Genomic DNA, 19,760 nt, shown 5'->3' on the forward strand with positions numbered 1-19,760 from the left:
AAGGCATCAATCGTCTCTCGATGGTTCGCATAGCATTTGTCCTTAACGGCTCCCCACAAAAAATAGTCCAACGGGCTTAAGTCACAGCTCCGAGGCGGCCAATTGATATCGGAATTCAAAAACGGTAGCCAAAAGTTCGAGTGTAACTTTGGCAGTGTGACAAGTTGCACCGTCCTGTTGAAACCATGTGTCGTCCATGTCCTCCTCTTCAATTTTTGGAAACAAAAACTCGTTGAGCATGTCACGGTAACGCTCGCCATTTACTGTAGCTGCGGAAGAAGAAGAAGACTCCCACTTTGGAAATAGGTTTTCAATATTTCCCAATTTTGTTCAAGCGTATAGCGCCCCATTTCGTAAATGTCAAACCTTTAAGTAAATTATGAACACATTTGACATGTCATTTGTGTTACCATTCTCAAAAAAAATAGGTGGTTCAAAAAGCAAACGCTATATGGCGCACCCTGTATTTTATATGCATACTAAAAATTAAAGACGTCTGAAATGAGTTACAGGGCAAAAGGCAAAGTATTTTTGCATTGCAAACAATTTACGATCGTCATACAGTGAACGGCAGTATTAATTGCAAAAATATCTAGTAACTAAGCCATAGAGCTATTTTGGTAATCCTTGTGTCTGAAGGGCCTGTGCTACAGTTTTAAAGATGTCTCTATGCTTGTAACGCAGCAAGCAACAAGTAGCAAAAGGCAATACAAGTGGGCACAAAAGACCACGAAGTCGAAGTGCAAACCTCATAAGGAATCTATCAAGTATCCAGCCATAATAAATATACACTCTGTTAGATGACATTTTTAAGAAGAACTAAGGAACTACTAAAAAAACATTTCTCTGCATATTTTCTCGTTCCAGTCGGCAAGTTGCTCTTACTTTTATTGATTTAATCATCACTTTGCAAAGTCCAAAAAAAAAAATTTGGTACTGCTTTTCCCTCGAAATGATAAAACTTCATATATTTCAAGACATTCTATAAAATATTTCAAGAAAATATTAAGATTTACGTTAGCTGAGCCGACTTCAAAATATCTCCGAAAATCGAGTTTTCGCAAAACTAAAATGTTCAAAAAATATGTTTTCCAGAAGAAATTAACTGAACAGATGGAAGAATTTAAGAATTTAATCTAATTTGCGTTAAATATTAAAAATTTTATAAGTGGAATCAAAATAATTTTTGCAAAACAAAAAATTGGTCGTGAATGGGTTCATTGTCCAAAAACTTGAAATGGTGAGAAGATGAAATTAGTTTTTACAAATATTTTTTCCCAAAAAAGAATTTAATTGTTCGAAAATTTTACCACAAAAAAAAAAAATGGGTTGCCAATGGTTAATTGTTCAGAAATGTAAAAAGGTCAGAAGATAAAATTAGTTTAAAAAAAAAATATCAAAAAAAAAAAATTTTATTCTGTTTCAAAATTTTACCAAAAACAAAAAAAAAAATGGGTCATGAATGGATTAATTTAAAAAGGTGAAAAGATAAAATTAGTTTTTAAAAATATTTTTTCTAAAACAGAGAATTGAAATTGTTCCAAAAGTTCAGCTAGTGGGTTAACTATCCAAAACCTTAAAAGGGTGAGAAGAAAACTTAGTTTTTAAAAATATGTTTTCCAAAAAAAATTTAATTGTTTTAAAATTTTACCACAAAAAATATGGGTTGTGAATGGGTTAATTGTTAAAAAAATTAAACGGTTGGAAAGATAAAATTAGTTTCTAAAAATATTTGTTCCAAAAACAAAAAGAAAATAAAACATTTAAAACAAAGCTCGTGAATATGTTAATTGTAAAAAAATAGAGTAGATAGAATTAGTTTTTAAAACTATCTTTTGCAAAAAAACATTTAATTGTTTTAGAATTTTACCAAAAAGAAGGGTTGTGAATGGGTTAATTGTCCAAAAACTTAAAAGGGTGAGTAGATAAAATTTGTTTTTAAAAATATTTTTTCCCCAGAAACAAAACATTAAAAGGTTCGATCTTTAGCTTCTGGGCGAAGCTACGACTACTAAAATCCCGGTGAAGTTCTATTATTTCTGTGATTTTATCGACATTTGTTTTAATATCAAAAATACCTGAACGGAATCAACAAAACCAAAATTTCACGCCAACCTAATAATATATATATTAAAAACATTTCTTAAAACGGTTTTGTCGCACATATATAAAGTAGTTTTGGATGATTTCAGATATGATTTTTGTCATAATATTCCAGAAGTGTAAACTTTGAGGTGGCATAAAATGAAAATCTTATGGATACAAATACAAATTTGATGTCTTCTTATTTCCCATAAACCAAAAAAAAAAAAAAAAAAAAAAAAATAGGCAACAAAAGAGAAAATACTACTGAGACCAAGCGTTTAAATTTTTTTCGATATTTTCTTGTAACTACATTTTGAAAATTAACACAAATTTGTGGCAAACTATTTGTTTCTAAAAGTGACCCTTAGTGAATTTCTAGTAGCTCCAGTGCGTTTAGGGATCTCCACCTTTATTTAAAATTCTCAATTTGTAGGCTTCTATTTTACTAGAAAAATAAGGTAATAGAGCTTTTCAAAATTTGTTGGTCAGAGTAGCGGCCATTCATAATTTAAGCGGCATGGCCAGCCTGGCTCGCATTTTCGCCTTTATGAAAAAAATTGTAAAATGTGCCGGATTTTCTCTTTGCTGACCTCCATTGATAGCTCCCTGTAACTCTCAATTTAATGAAACAAACCAAAGAACAGCATTCAAATTTTTTAGTGTGAAATGCCAACAACGAGAATAAACCTTAAATTGTTTGATCAATACTTTACGAGCTATCGATCACTAAAGCCATCGACCCAGAAAATAATGTTTTTATTTTTCCCCCAAACTAATAGATCTTTGCACCGAATGAGCATTCAACAAGTTCTAAATACAGGGTATAGTGAAACAACTCGTGCAAGGCCTGTTCCCACAATCCAGGTTGTTGACAGGGGTCAAATCAGGAATTGAAATACCCTTCATATTTATATTATTCACATTTTTTTGAATTTAAAATAATTAGTTTCTCAAAAAGATTCAATTTTTTTAATTTAAAATAATTATTTTTCCAAACAGACTCTAATTTTTTTTAATTTAAAATAATTATTTTCCCCAAAAGATTCATATTTTTTTTTTAGTTTAAAATAATTATTTTTCCAAAAAGATTCATTTTTTTTTTAATTTAATATAATCATTTTTCCAAAAAGACTCACATTTTTTTAATTTAAAATAATTATTTTCCCAAATGATCTGAGATCTTCTAAAAGGAGTATTACTTTACGGCTTCATCTCTAAAATTCCGAAGTATAAGTACATTATCAAGGAAATTCGTGTTTTCTTCGGCCCATTCAATAACTTTGCAGAGGCTGTGACATGCTGGGACACCGTTATAACATGTTTTTTTTACAATTGTTAGTATTTGTTCACATCTACTCAGCACAAAAGAAATTATGTTTTCACTCCACAAAGTACTCAATAAAAGTTCGATATTCACCCGAACGAGGAGTTCCTGCAACCCTGATAGTACTGTAATTTTGAATTTGAATTTCTATTTAAAGTATTCAAATCCATATTTTTATTAAAGATGAGTAAAAGTTACTCAATTCTTTACAATGAAGCTAATTACGAGTATAACGGGTCTGAGGTAACAAACTGTTACCCATCCATCTAATTCAATAAATTCGTTGCATAAAATGCCTAATTGTTTACATAAGATCGGCTCCAGTCAAATATCTATGCGCGTACATATGTAAAGACTAGCGGAACTGCAGCTAATTCTCTTTCTTAATCAAATATCTTTCCAAGCCAGCGGAGATGGATTCCCATTTATGCACAAAAACTGTATACGCACTCACACAATGACAAACATTTTCAAACTTTTTCCATAGGTGTTTCCTCAAAGAAAAGAGAAAACTTTGCACCCAAATGAGACTTGTTTTTGGGCAAGCATAATGAGCTTAACAAATTTCGCTTTTCCGGCTCACATTTTTCGCATAGACTTCACATCAAACAGAAATCAGCTGCTGGGGCACACATGACCAAATACAAAAACAAATATGCAGTTGTAGGTAGGTGTGTGTGCGATTAAAAATAAATGCAAAAGCAAATGGAACTCACTTCAAGCATTTAATAACAACAGCAAAGACAATCATCGCCAAAGTAACTGAAAGCAAAGTTTTTCTAAAAGATCGAAAACAAGCAACGCTGCTTTCATTTTCACTAAATAAAACCCAGGCTTGGAAAACCAAATCCATGCAACTAGCAATTACAGCTTAGCCCCGAAACAAACAAGTGGTCAACACGCCACCGAATAACCGTTAACAAGACCGCCCCATAACTAACCTATGCTACTAATGCTCACAAAAGGTCAACTAGCACCGGCGCCAGCACCAACAGCACCACCAGCAACATCACCATACGACGTCTAGGCAGCGCGCAAAACCAACAACAATTGCCGAGCTACTCAGAAGCAACAGCTAACAAACAAGTGAGACGGCGGCACAAATATGTTGACTGTGAAGCGCGCAGGCGCTGCGAGGAAGCAGTGGTGGTTAGCGGTGCTGCAGTTGTGAGCGGGTAACTGCTCAGTCAACCTTTTCCGCTTTTCAGTATACAAATTGGCCAGCTCATTTCGTGCATACCTTTCATAGCAATCAAATGAGCAACGCAAAGCATTCAGTAAATACCAAAATCTACAAATAAGTGTTCACACACATGTTGTTATTATTGTTGCTGACCATGTTAGCTTAAGCGTTGACTTTTCAAGCGGGCCTGTGAAACTGCAGTCCGGCGGATTAGGCGCTGCCAAGCTGCTGCGGTTGGCATAGACCACGATGACTTTAGCTGTCGCAACGCTTGTTGTTGCTGATTTTTTTGGTTTTTAATTCTTCTTACATTCGTTTGTATTTGTTTACTTGCTGTTGAGGTGTCTGGGTCAGTAGTAACAAGTAGTTGTTTGTTGTTGCTGACGGTTTTTGGCATTTCGCTTCTTGTTCGCCAGCTGGTGAGGCACTGAAGAAACTAATGACCTTAACCATACTTTGGTCACAAGACGTCCAGCTTTGGCAACGAAAAAGGCCAAAAAACGCGGAGGGGAAATAAAAATACTAAAAGATAGAGAAGTTGACAGCTGGCAATTGGCATTGGTATTTTATCAAAATTTCATGCATCACGCGGCGCAAGAAAACTCTCTCTTTTCGAATGCAATTGAACGGCAACAAGACGTCTTGGGAATCAAACAGCCAGCAAAGCCCAAAGCTTAGAAAATAGGCGGTCATAGAAGATATTCAATATTAATTGGTTACCGTAGCGTGTTGCACACGATGCTGTACACGATCAGTGATAGAAAACAAAATGAATAACTACAAAAAATTAAACACAAAAAGAATTCGATCCATTTCTTTTGTTTTCAATTCTCCGAACACTGCGTAAATGCTGAAACTTTAACTATGTATGTGTGGGAGAACGATAAGAACCGGTCCAAGAATTGGTACACTTAGGGTAACCGATTGAAGGAGCCGCTAGAAACATAGATGAACTCACGAATATAACAAAACAGGAATAGGAAAATGAATCATTTACAAATTGCACCTGTTTTTTAGAGCGATTTAAATTTAGGAAGTTACATTTCAAATTCAGAAATCTTCAATTTAAATTCAGAAATTTTCAGTTTAAATTCAGAAATTTTCAACTTAAGTGCCGAACATTTTTTACCTTTAAGTTCCATTTACTGAGTAGAAAGGGAGTTCCCGCCAAGATAGTCCGTCTCATCAAAGCCCTCTACGAGAACTCCAAACTGGCAGGGCTTCACAAAGGTGATATCAGCGATCCATTCACTACCAATGCAGGCGTAAGGCAAGGTTGTCTGTCCCCTGTCGCCACTTCTCTTCGCCATCGTCCTTGATGACGTCATGAGCCAACTAACCCAGCACAAAAAAGGCATCATATGGAGTTTCATCAGACATCTTGAGGACCTGGACTTCGCCGATGACATCTGCCTCCTCACTCACAAACTCTCTGACATGTAAGCGAAGGCGGACACGCGCTGGCACGCACTGTCGGATTGGAGGTGAACATCGCCAAGACTAAGGCCATGAGAGTTAGCCACAATAACGCAAGGCAGATATTGGTTGACGGATGCCCGGTGGAATTCGTAGAAAGCTTCTGCTACCTTAGTTGCATCATCACGGAAGATGGTGGATCAGATGAAGATGTCAACTGCAGGCTTAACAAAGCAAGGGCGGCATTCGAGTAATATGGCGGAATTCGCAGATCTCAGAGGCTACAGTACTTCATCAACAAATGCGTCCGCATCATCTATACAATATTCTGGCCGAACACAATCAGCAACGACACGCTGTGGAGATTAACGAACGAGGTAAATCAAACGCAAAAAGTGGCGATGGATAGGTCACACATTTAGAAAATCACCAGGTAGCATCAGGAGTATGGCACTGGACAAGAAGCTGCAAGAGAGCAGAGGTACCGGTCGACCAAAAAACACTTGGAGAAGGTCGATGCTGCGCGAACTGCGAGGGGCGCCTTTTATATTTCGGGATTAGAGAACAAAAACAAATTTTAATCATCGAAAATCAATTTAAGGTTTTTCAAAATATTCTCCATGAAGATCTATACAGTTTTGCATGCGTTTGAACCAATTGTTGAAGCACCGCTTCTTCATGTGTCGAAAAACGTTGACCTCTCAGTTTGTTTTTTACGTACGGGAATAAAAAGAAGTCATTCGGTGCCAAGTCAGGACTATACGGCGGATGACCCATTAATTCGATGTATTGGGTGCTCGAAAATGCAGTTGTTTGAGCCCATGTGGGCCGTCTTTGGCGATTGGTTTTCCTGATTTCTTGGAAGACAACTGGCAAACAAATGGTTGTGTACCACTCAGAATTTACCGTTCTGCGTTGTTCTAGTGGTACGGTTGCGACATGTCCAGTTTTTCCGAAAAAACAGGCGACCATTTGCTTGGAAGTGCTTCGTGCGCGAACAACTTTTGTTGGATTTGGCTCATCTTGAAACACCCATACAGTCGACTGCTGTTTACTTTCGGGCTTATACGCGTAAATCCATGATTCATCACCTGTCACGATGTCATAGACGTGTTTCGAAGCCCCGCGAACGTCTTTTTTAGGCATTTCCTTCGACCAATCGAAACGAGCCTTTTTTAGAACGATTGACAAATTGTGTGGGAGCCAACGCGAACAAATTTTTTTGACAGCCAAATGTTTATGCAATATTGAATGTATGCTGGTCCCACTAATGCCAAAGATTGTCTCAATCTCACGATAGGTCACATGACGATCTTGCAATATCAGTTCGCGCACAGCATCAATGGTTTTCGGAACAACAACTGATTTTGGACGACCTTCACGAAATTCGTCTTGGAGTGAACTACGACCACGATTGAATTCACCATACCATCGATAAACACTGGTCCTTCATGGAGCTTCATCGCAAAAAAATGAATTAAGTTCATCCATGCAATGTTGCTGAGTTAATCCACGTCGAAAGTTGTAAAAAATAATGGCACGAAAATGTTCACGATTTAATTCCATTTTTGGACCGGGATGAATCTTTTAAGTTTCTGTAAACAACACAAATAGCGCTGGTATTTCAAAACGTTCTGAGTACTTAAAAGCCAAAAAATGTCAAACTTTGCGATACAGCTGTCAGTTGCCAGATTGCAACACCAGGGTTGCCAAATCCTGCCAAATAAAAGGCACCCCTCGTAGCAGATGCCGATATCTCATGAGTCGGTGCAAAAACAACAGCACAGAACCGTGTACGATTGAAGAGTCTTGTCGAGGATCCAGAGAAGAGTGAACAAGGAAAAAAAAGTTCTATTTCACTACCGATGACTTTTCACTATGCAGAAGTACGTAAACTTGCATGTACGTAAGCTCATACTTATCTATAACTTAACTGCCTAAAAGTCATACCATGTCCCGTGAGAGATTGCCTGCAGAAGCCATCCTCCTTTTAGTAGCGGCGGAAATAACGTAAAAATTAGTGGGAAGTAAATGCAAAACGGTATTCATGGTAGCATTGGGGCAAGTTCTACATGCTCTGGTGATGCCAAGGTGATAGCCCTTCCGAAGAGGTTTCAAAGAGACCAGGCTATGGAAAACGGCGAACAACATCATATTTAATCAATCAGCTCTGTCGTATGCTTAGAATATTGACATCATTAGCCTCACCATCCCAGCGATCGCAGACACTTTTCCATGCTTAAGGAGGTTGGAGTAGCGGTGAACGAGGACTAAATAAAGTATTTTTAAGTAACATACTTGTATGGCCAGTTCTTGCATACGGCTGTCAATGCTGGGCAATGACTTTTAAAGATGAATCGTATTTAAAAGTATTCGAGGGAAAAGTGCTGTGAAGGGTGTGTGGTCCGCTACGACTGCAAGATGGTATCTACCGGATACGCTGTACTGAAGAATTGCTGCAGCTGTGTAATGGCGAGGACATCGAGAAATAAATGAAGTTCAAAAGACTGAGAGTCTCATGAGAGATGAACGCCCCCGAAATCAATCATGTTATACAACCCCGTAGAGCCTAAAGCACCAGGATGGCACAAAAACCCATTAGTTGAAAAGAGTAAAAGCCAAAAGATGGGAAACAGTGACTTATGTAGCTAAAGTAACTACATTGGTAGGTCGATTTGAGGGGAGCCAAAAAAATCGCCCATTGCTCTGTGAAAATCATATTCTAGGGATCGAAATAAGAAACTTTGCCGAAGGAACCATACCTCTAAAACGAATTCTGATGTCCCCCAATTTGGGTCGAACTTTTAGTGTCTTTGGTGGGGAGGCAAAAAATCGCCCATTGCTCTGTGAAAATCATATTCTAGGGATCAAAATAAGAAACTTTGCCGAAGGAACCATACCTCTAAAACAAATTCTGATGTCCCCCAATTTGGGTCGAACTTTTTAGATTCTTTTCTCATGTAAAGGCCAAAAATGGTGATATTTTGAAATGATTGTATGGGGAACCCCCCAGGGGAGTTCCAGGGGGTGTACCACTGGCATGGGTGGATCGGCCGTCCAAAGTTAGTGGGGGTCGGTCATACATTTGGACTCGATTGGAGCATTCTAAATGGGTCAAAGTTGGATTTTTCGTTCGACCCAAATTGGGGGACATCAGAATTCGTTTTAGAGGTATGGTTCCTTCGGCAAACTTTCTTAACTATTTTGATCCCTAGAATACGATCTTCACAGAGCATTGGGCGATTTTTAAATCGACCCGCCCTAACCTACATACCTTCAAAAAAGCGAAACACCTTGACTGAGTATAGCCAGGAAGGAGTACATACAATACTTTCACCACAACCAAACGAACTCTCAGAATTCACTGAAAGCACTGGGTTTTTATGAAGTACTAGGAAAGGAACAGGACACAGAAATCTTCAGCTTGAAGTACATTCCCATGACTGTGATGCTTACCTCCATTTTTTATTTCCACCAACAATATCAGTTTGGGGATAAAAGGAAAATATCTTACCTTGAGTTTGGCCGCGAAAATACCCAAATTCTTCTTTCGAAGAACATAAACTTCCAACTGCAAAAATTTGGATGATGCCGAACCAAATAAGTAGGCACTAGTAAAATGAATGGAAGTTTTTATACGCAAGTATGCACTGGCGGCCGCCGTAGCCGAATGGGTTGGTGCGTGACTACCATTCGCAATTCACAGAGAGAACGTCGGTTCGAATCTCGGTGAAACACCAAATTTAAGAAGAAAAAAACATTTTTCTAATAGCGGTCGCCCCTTGGCAGGCAATGGCAAACCTCCGAGTGTATTTCTGCCATGAAAAAGCTCCTCATAGAAATATCTGCCGTTCGGAGTCGGCTTAAAACTGCAGGTCCCTCCATTTGTGGAACAACATCAAGACGCACACCACAAATAGGAGGAGGAGCTCGGCCAAACACCCAAAGAAAGGGTGTACGCGCCAATTATATATATATACATATATGTTCTGGATGTGATGACAAGCTTGGCAAGCTTCATAATCTCTATTATTACAAGCGCTCAGGAATACGATGCCTTTAGATTACGGCCCTACAATTCGATATACTTGGATAAGCAAAGGAAGCCAAGACGATAGTCAGCATAGGGTAGGAACGAATTCAGAAGGCTCAGGCTGCACCACGTAAGCGAAACTGGTGTCATCTCAAGGAAAACTACCACGCAACTATTTTTCAGTATATGGCCAAATTGGTGGGTGTATGCGACGAATAGAGAAATTGATTTATTTCTTCAGATCCGGCTAAGCTCAAATAGTAAGAACTGTCTGTTCATGGTTCAGCAGACGTTTGAGAGTACTAAATGAGTTTTTAAGAAAATAATTGTATTTGCAATACCCACTCACCTTGTGGCTCCGCATTCGCCTCCTCCTTGCCGGACTCTTTGTCCTGCCGCTGTTGTAGCACCTTTTCTCTCTGCATTTTCTGCTCCTTCACTTTGCGCTCCTCATCCGCCCACGAGCAATGCACTGCACCGTCGCGATGTAAATTCAAATTCTCAATGCCATCTGGTATTTCCAGATCGTTGAAAATATGTCTCTGCCCAGTGGCAGCCACACGCCGATAGAGCAGCATGAATTGGTGTAACAGCGCCCAGGCCTGCTCTTCGGAGAGTGGTGACTTGAAGGAATCCAAAATGTTTTTCAACGTGACACAACTCTCCGGATTCGTGCAGAGGCACACGGGCGGTGGCATCGGCGCGGCCATTGTGGACTCGGCTGTTAGTGTAACGCTGGCGCTGTTGCATTTATTATGCGGCAGTTGCTCACCGTTATTACTGTCCGGCGAGGTGGAAAGAAAACCCTCCTCGGTATCGGAATTAATGGTCAGAGTGGGCACGAGTTTTTTCTTGACTTCCAAATCTGTGTGGAATTTTATGGTAACGGCATCTGTGCAGGTCTCACCAAGGCGATCGTCGACACTGACGCCGCCACCTGTGCCATCCAGCTTTTGGCTGTTTGTGTTGTTATGATTGTTTTTAATAGTGTTGTTGTTGTTGTTGTTGTTGTTGTTCTCCTCAGTCATGGTTGCGATGTCGTAGCACTTTTTAGTTTTAAGTAATTTTAGGTTAGTTAGTAGATTAGTTTGATTTAAATGGTGAATCGTCGTATGTTGGTTTTCGGAATCGCTTTGTCGTTTTAGACGGTTCACTTTTTACAGAACAATAATTTTTTTCTTGCACGCAGACACACAAATATAATTTTTTGCACGAAATTTTACACTAACAAATGTGGTCAAGTTTTTCACACACATTTTATATTATTTTATAGATCATTTTTATAATTATTCTCTTGTTGTTGTTGTTAATTTTCAGCATTTACTTTAGTTCAATTTGTTGGTTAAATTTCAATTGTTGTTGCTGCGCCTACGTCTTTTGCTGGCTTGCCGCTGTCGATTTGATGGCAATGGATGAAATTTGGAATAGAATTTCTTCAACGAATCACAAATAAAAATTTTCACACAAAAAAATTACAGACAAAATCAAATCAAATCAAGCTTGAAAATAAAAGTAGAATTTCAGAATTTATTTATTTGTTATAGTTGACTGAAAATTTTTTTAATCACCAAAGAAAATGGTGCGACAAAGTAGTTGTTGTTGTTGTTATTGGTTTTATAATCTTTAGAATTTTTCATTTTACTGTTTGACACTTTAGATTAGTTCGTTTTTGCTTTGCACTTTTGCTGTTGGTTTGCGAATTTGTTGTTGTTGTTAATTGAGCATTACTTCTCATTGGAATATTTATAGTGCCCGTTATCTTTCGTATGATTCACGATGGGACTCGTGAACGGGACGCTTATGCACGGGCTCGTTATCTATTGCGAACGCTCAGACGCAGCCTAGGTTGGGCGCTACAAATTTTGGACAACTAAGAACGCAGCCAATATCATTAAAAAATTATTTTGCACAAGAACAGAAAGATTTTTCCATTGAAAGTACATGGAATTTTTATTGTGGAAATTGATTTCGCAATGCAGCTTTCATTGGGGGATTTCAAGACATCGTAATTAAAAACCAAAAAAAAAAAATATCATTTCGAGGAGAGTATTCGCAAAAAAAAATATGTAAAAAACCAATTCCTCTTTTAATTGCTGTTGCCATAAAAAATAGTATTATTTACAAATTTTTTTTTTTAATTTTCCTCGTGTGAATAGTAATAGTTTTTTATAATTAAAATTTTGTAGTAAATTATACTACTGTCTTAAATGTTTGAACAAAACATAGCTTCCCGATTGAGTAATATACTATTTTGTTTTTATCATACAATTTTTTTTTGTCATAAAAATTTTAATTTTAGTTTAATTTTAATTTGATTTAAATTTAATTTAATTTTAATTTTAATTTAGCATTTTTTGTATCATAAACATTTAAATTTAAATAAATAATACAACATTTTTTATAACAAAAATATTTTTGTATCATAAAAATTTAAATTTGAATGTTAAAATTTTTTATCATATATTTTATTGAAATTATTTATTTATTTTTCGAAAGTTGTCGAAAGTTGCCTTTATCGTCTTCAATTTATCCAAGTACTCATTTCAATTCCTGCACATTCTTTGCTCTTTTAAATTATTTCGCATTAGAATTATTGATTTTCCTTAAACGTGCCCTTGTTGCATTTCACAGTCCTTACGAACTTGTAATTTTCCTTGAGCTGTCATCAACTGCAAAGCAGTTGGCGTCATTATTTAAAATTAAAAAGTTGGTTAGCATTTCAAACGAACAGCTTCGAGTGTTAAAAAAAGCAAAAACTCATAAAAACATCCCAAGTGAGAACCAACAACAAGTAATCGGGAAAAACGGCCACTCCACATATCCTGACGGTTGCACACTCCTAAACGCGTACTTGCATATTCAAATACACGTACGGGTACTTAGATACGCTTATAGTATCCATGGGTAACCTTGACGCGTGTAGGCTTGTCAATTTCACACTCAAGCCACATTTCGTTTACTATTTCAATTGAAAATATGCATAAATTTTTCACTTGTGAAATGATTTGCAAAGTTGCTCTAACTTTTTTTCACAATGCAATTGCATAGCCATTTATCACCTTTGGAACTCACTTTTCAATCGTATGAAAAACACATTTTTAAATCTCAACGTAAATTTTTGCTTGAATCCAATGAAACATTTTCGGACGTTCTCGCACGTACTTTTTTTACTATAATTAAATTCTAAATTGCCTTATCGCGGGTATGAATTTATTCATTTGATTTTTGTTTTCTATTTTGTATTTTCTTCAACATTTAATGAAACCAATATTATTTGCTTGGTAACGCGTAGCAGTTTAAAATACGTCTATAATCTCACAAAAACCGTTCGCTACTAAAGTCTCGTTAGCGAGCTGCTATTCGAGCCGCACGTCATTCGCTGGCGGTGGAGGCGCTCCCAGCTGAGAGCCGCAGAGCGTGCGAGCGCTAAGCTAACGAAACTTGAGCAGGTCTTTTGGCCTTTGGCAACTCAACGAAGAAGATAAGGGAGAGACAAGTAAACAAAAAATACTCGCATTATTGTTTTTGTTTTGATTCCAGCATTCGGGCCGGTATTGCTAGTGCATCGTTCGAGGTAGTGGCTAAATGCTGTTTGTGTATTTATGTGATTTTGTATGCATACAGATACTTGGAAGCAAGGTATAAATTTGCGGTTAAACAAAGAGGTATTTACGTTCGTATGGGATATAAATAGTTACGTCCATACATACATATTTTGTTTAAAAAGGACTTCACTTCTATGAAGGTAAACTGGAAAAACTATGATTTTAAACTGCCTAAACTTATTTGAATGATTTCTTACTAAGATGTGGGGCATCATTTTTCGACTCGATTTTTAATTACTTTCAATGACAAGTTGCAATGAAATATCCAATTGAGACAGCAAACTGAAAGAAGTTCGCAATTCTCACCATGAAATATTTTAAGTCACATATCGTCAATATCTGTGAAGCAATGAGCTGCTGTTTTGCATGTTGGTATTTTTTTGTGACGCTAACATTCGCACCATTCGTTTTCCAGATTGTACATTTCATCTCCCTTGCAAAACAGGATTCACCCAGAACCTCGGCGCCCTTATTTATTTTTCATCGTATAAATGAAGCAATGTTTTCAAACAATCAAAAGTAAGAGCACAAGGTACTGGCATACTCCACTCTTAAAATATTGCCATCGCATTCAATCAAATGAGCGATTGAGTGACGAAATGTTGAGTTATGCCCCAAAATATTAACTTTTTTCAAATAAACATCCTTTCAAAAAACACGCCTAGATGTGGTCTTAAAACAAAACGTTTAGATTCTTGCACGTTTCACTATTTTTATTTCGAATATGGCTTTTAGCAATTAAATGTGAAAAATTATTAGGTCCTCGCTGTTATTTTCATGAAAATAAAATTTTATTCTGAAAAAATGGTTCCAAGTGAATCATTGAAAGTATTGCCCATCCCTCCCATTTTCCCATTTCAGTGTTTCCAGGTAGGTTTTAACGGGTTTGGTAACGTGAGGCCGAGCGTTGTCATGCTTAGAATCACTTTTTCAAGCCTCTCCGCGTATTGCGGCTGCTTCTCGCGCAGTGCTTAGCTCAATCGCATCAATTGAAGTCGATACCGATCCCCAGTGATGGTTTCGCTTGGTTTTAACAGTTCATAATATATAACACCAACTTATATATATATATATATATATAATTGGTACGTACACCCTTTTTGGGTGTTTGGCCGAGCTCCTCGTCCTATTTGTGGTGTGCGTTTCGATGCTGTTCCACAAAACGGAGGGACCTATAGTTTCAAGCCGACTCCGAACGGCATATATTTTTATGAGGAGTTTTTTCATGGCAGAAATACACTCGTAGGTTTGCCATTGCCTGCCAAGGGGCGACCGCTATTAGAAAAAGCTTTTCCTTAATTTTTGATCTTTTACCGAGATTAGAACCGACGTTCTCTCTCTGAATTCCGAATGATAATCACGCACCAACCCATTCGGCCACGGCGGCACTAACTTGGTCCCACCAAATACATACTCGTAGCGTACTGAACCAAGCTCTTCTTGCGTTTGACACGGATCCTCATTGAGCAATACCTCCAATTCAGCGTCTTCGAAGGTTTTTGGTCTTCCTTCACGCGGACGGTCGTCAACATTAAAAGCACCGTCTTTGAAGCGAGGGAACCAATCTCTGCACGTTGTTTCACTTAAAGCAGCATCTTCATAAACTTTTTGTAGCTCTCGATGCGCTTCATGAAAGAGGAAAATCAACACTTCCCGCAAATGTCGATTATTCGGCACAAAATCAGACATTTTCACAACACCAAAAGTATATAATACCAAAACAAAATCACCAATGTGTCGAAGCAGTTTGTTTACCATATGTCTAAGCTTGGTTTAGGTTATGTTAGAATCGACTAGCACACACTGCTGGCGGCATCTATTGACAAACAGCGGGAACTTTGTTGCACTCCTAATACATCATTTAAATGTTCACCAATTCCACCGCGCGTACACAGGTAAAATTCCCCAAACTTTCGATTCACGAGTGTCTAATTGTTGAGAACGTCGAGATTTCGCTGTTGAAGGTAGTTCAGCAACAGTTTGCGCTACAGCTGCAATATTCTCAACAGAACGTCCAGTGTTTTTGGTCCGCCAGTTCTTTATATATCCTTGATAGAACCAGCTTCTTCAAGTTTTTTCACCACTTTTTGAATTGCCGATTCATTCGGACTACCATTTCCATAAAAAAATCTGAAATTTCGGACTATTATTTCCATACAAAAAAATCTCATTTTCATAATAAGTTTCAATAATTTTAACGCGATTCAGATAACTAAAGGGAATATCATTCAAGACTTTCGTGAGAAATAGCCAACATTCAGGAACTTTCAAATTCTTATTAATGAACGCACGGCCTGGAGAAATAATCTCACTCAATATCACCTTCAAACTTGGCTCCCAGATATGCTTTAATTGGGCCTAAAATAAAAAACAATCGATTACAATGGGTTTTTACTCAACAATCTTCAGACTGAAATACATGCCATGAGATATAAGTGAGGAAATGTATCCGTAGGAAAATAAGAGGAACACACATTTATGTACTATCATACCCGCATTATCTTACTACTTTCTATTCACTGTAATCATCGCAAAAATGGTAAATAACTGCCTGCACCTTCTCAACATGCTGGGGAACTTCAACTCAGCATTATTATAAGTAGGTTGGGTTCCTGGACATGAGGGAAATTAAATGGCTGATCATCTAAGTAAAAAAGGCAAAAACATGCTTCTAATTGGTTCTGAGCTTTTCTGTGGGCTTACGAAAGGCCGCATTAACGAATTTATCAGAAAGTGGAAGGAGAAGAAATTCGTTGAACACTGGCGAAGTTTTATCGGGCAGCGACAAGCGAAACCGTTCCTAATGATAAACTACTTTTGGTCAGCAAAGTCCACTGAAGACTTTTAACTGGTTACTTTACAGGCCAATCGCTGTAATAATATTGATTATCTACATAAAAAAGCCTTGGAAAATTGCATTCACAGAATGTGCCATTTCTTCGCTCTGTATGTCCAGAAATTCCTGAACTAAAAAAGTACGGCGGAAAAAAAGCGAAATAATAAAATTGTCTGCTGCGGCTCGCTCTGCGGCAGGTAATATAATACTATATAATAAGTTTCTGCTTGCATTTGTGTCATGTAGGACGTACTTAAGGGGTTACATGGGTTTCGTGGCTTCAAAAAATGGAATCTTTTTTTTTCGCATATTAATTTCTACAACATCTCAAGAATATTATCCTAAATTTTCAAGTCGATCCGAATAATAGTTTCGGAGATACAACCTTTGGAAGGTGTGCGCTCCAAGCCACTTTTATTGTTACTCAAAACTTTAAACGCGTTTTTCTCGGAACCGTGTTTTCAAAGCCGGTTGTCAAATTTTCTCGAAAACTACTCAACCGATCTTGATGAAATTTTACACAGATGTTCGAGATACAATTTACTCGTGCTTGAATGAAGGATTTTGTTTTTTTTTTCAATTACAACTATTAAAAAAAAAAATATCAAGCAAATTTGACCGAAATTTTAATTTTTTTGGAAAAGTGTCTGCCAAAATTCCAATTTTTACTTTTATTTTCTTTCCTTCGTTCAAGCACGAGTTTATAGTTTTAACTAAAGCACTTATTTTAGTTTTTTTATTTTCGATAATCCTGTCAAGAGTTATGCTGACAACGCGGACGCACCTTTTTTTCGAGGGGTCACCGGAAATGACGTCACAATGAAGGAGTTTAAATTTTTTTTGTTGAAAATTCCAGAAATTATTCTTTAAATATGTATCTATAAGACAGAAGAAAGTTTGAATTAAATAAATAATTTTTTATACAGAAAAAAAATATTGAAAATAGGCCTTTTTTTACCCGACGAAACCCATGTAACCCCTTAAAGAGTCCGCTTATTTGCAGGACTTATTTAAAGAGCCCTTTAAAAATGAGAAAGGAAGCACGTCCTAGGCAAGTTTGTGTTCTCTACAGAATTATTACTTTATTATTAGATATTTTTCTATATACATTCCAAAATTCATATTATATTTACTACAATATTTACTTTACCCCTTTAGGGTAATGCTGGTTTCCCATATTGGGAAAAATTAATTAATGATTTTGACTGTTCCACTCTAGAGTAGTTTCTACCAAATCTCTTCCACTGTCGTTTAGTGATGGGCTTTGTTCAATGCCATGGAGAAGGAAGAAAGGAAATTTTCTCTTTCCACGAAACTCTATATAAACACAAATACCTTACCTGTACATGCCAAAAAAAAAACACAGTGAGTTTTTATAGACTCGCCAGGTTTCGACTGATGTGTTGTACAAAACGCAGTGGGATACCACAGGAAAGTACTGTAGTATACTCGTACCAACGATGTACAGAATCCAAAGGTATGAACAACATCAAACGTTACTTGGCTATGAACGAAATTATCTGGTTTGCTGACTTAACAGGTGATATACGAAAAAATCAAGGTAACCATTACTCATCTTAATTCGTTGCCATCTGAGCAACGACCAAAGAAGATATATTTACAAGGTTTGCTCTTTAACTATGGTGAACAAAAAAATTGAAAGGGGAACTTCGGCTGCAACTTCACAAGGGAGATTCGGCAGCGAATTCTGCACGATCATTTCACATGTATTCATATAGATGGCAACGAAGTGATATTGTGCTGCTTTTTTTTACATACCACCAACACAATCTCAGTTTTTTTGTAAACACATCCCAAGTGATGTCAACTCATCTCTAAAGCACATCTCTAAAAATCTTTTCCCCATGGCAACTGATTGGAGGTAAGGATGATAGATTAACAGGTTTGCCCAATCTGCTAAGGTGAAAAACAAAATTATGCGAGTAACTTCGGCTGCCACGCCACAGAGTACTTATTTGCCATGCATTCAGAAAATCGTCCAATCAGTCGTTGTTCAGATGACGACGAAGCAACATGAGTGGAACTGGGCTGATGTTTTTGTATATCACCAACACAATCTCAGATTTTTCATAAATAAACCGATTTATAGCCCTATGTCAGCCCATTACCTGATTCTGTCAAATTCGCTGAGAGCCGGTTAACGGTCTGATCTTGGCCACGCCTTCTAAATTCTTTTCATCATGGAAACATTCTGTGTCGATGAGTTTTCTTATTCATATGAATTTTTGTTAGCTGACACGTTCTGCGTGTTTACGTTATAGAGTAACCCTTAAAGCAGTTAACAAGGCTCCATGAAAATAAAATATGCTACCAGACATTATTTTATGGTAGGCAGGATTATATTCGTGCATAATTGTAGTTTGTGCAATAACACCTGGGCACAAAATCAAAATATGAAATTGTGTTTGCTAGTCGAAGTGCAAGTAAAAGGCCAGAGCGTTACGCGTCGTGTCTGTGAGCAAATTCGTCAATAAGACCAGACTTGTGGGAAGAAACTTACAGACTAGACAGACGGCGGCGTTAATCGGGATTACCGAGTGAACAGTTGCGTCCTCTCCATTTAGTTATGAGCGTCTGCTCGGCTCTCTCCGTCCAGGTTGAACGTTTTTTCTTCTTGTCATCTGAAATTGGAAAAATACATTTTTAAAAATAAAACGAAACTACTATAAAATGCTACTAATGACTTTAACTGTCATTTTGCGGCAATGTTGTCATCGAAAATTCCACTAATTTGCTTAAATTATCAGAATGAAGTCTAGTTGTCAACCCGCATTAGTTGCACTTAATTTCTGAGATAATTCCTAATTAAGTCGGATAACTTCCTCTAACTCTGCTACCACCAGTTGGTACCGCATCGAATACTTTCAGAGCCCGAGCGTTTGTATCCATTCGGGCGACATCATCCAGCTAACGATGCCGCAGGATCTTTATTCGCTACGCTACGTTTATATCGTCGTAAAACCCATACAGCTTATCGTTTCATCGCCTACAATACTCGCCGTTACCAACCTGCAAAGGTCCAAAAATCTTCCGCAGAATTTTTTTCTCAAACACTCAAAGGGATGCCTCATCAGATATTGCCATCATCCAAGCTTCTACACCATATGATAGGACGAGCAAGATGAAAGCCGTATAGAGTGTTAGTTCATCAAAAGAGGACTTAACTACTCAATTGCCTACTTAGTCCAAAGAAGCAGTAGTTGGTAAGAGGAGGATGGTTCCGTGTGTAGAAATCTACGCAAGTGAGGAAAGTCCCT

At 37.5% G+C, this 19,760-nt stretch overlaps 1 protein-coding gene across 5 annotated transcripts in view; it reads right to left on the bottom strand.

Annotated features, from left to right (window-relative positions):
- LOC129248302 (protein spire) overlaps nucleotides 1–13,360 on the bottom strand; it is a 194,037-nt gene extending 180,677 nt beyond the window's left edge. For 2 of the 5 annotated variants that reach the window (XR_008582609.1, XM_054887797.1), the window contains exon 1: nucleotides 10,391–11,540. Coding sequence is in view for 4 of the 5 variants with exons in the window: in XM_054887797.1 (XP_054743772.1) it covers nucleotides 10,391–11,069 (679 nt within the window). In the remaining variant the exon portion in view is untranslated. Of the gene's footprint in view, nucleotides 1–10,390; nucleotides 11,586–13,113 lie in introns of those variants that run through there. The other 3 variants (XM_054887796.1, XM_054887795.1, XM_054887794.1) reach the window with 3 other exon arrangements.
- Nucleotides 13,361–19,760: the final 6,400 nt, after the last annotated feature.

The sequence above is a fragment of the Anastrepha obliqua genome, chromosome 5, assembly GCF_027943255.1.
Source record: "Anastrepha obliqua isolate idAnaObli1 chromosome 5, idAnaObli1_1.0, whole genome shotgun sequence".
NCBI lineage: Eukaryota > Metazoa > Arthropoda > Insecta > Diptera > Tephritidae > Anastrepha > Anastrepha obliqua.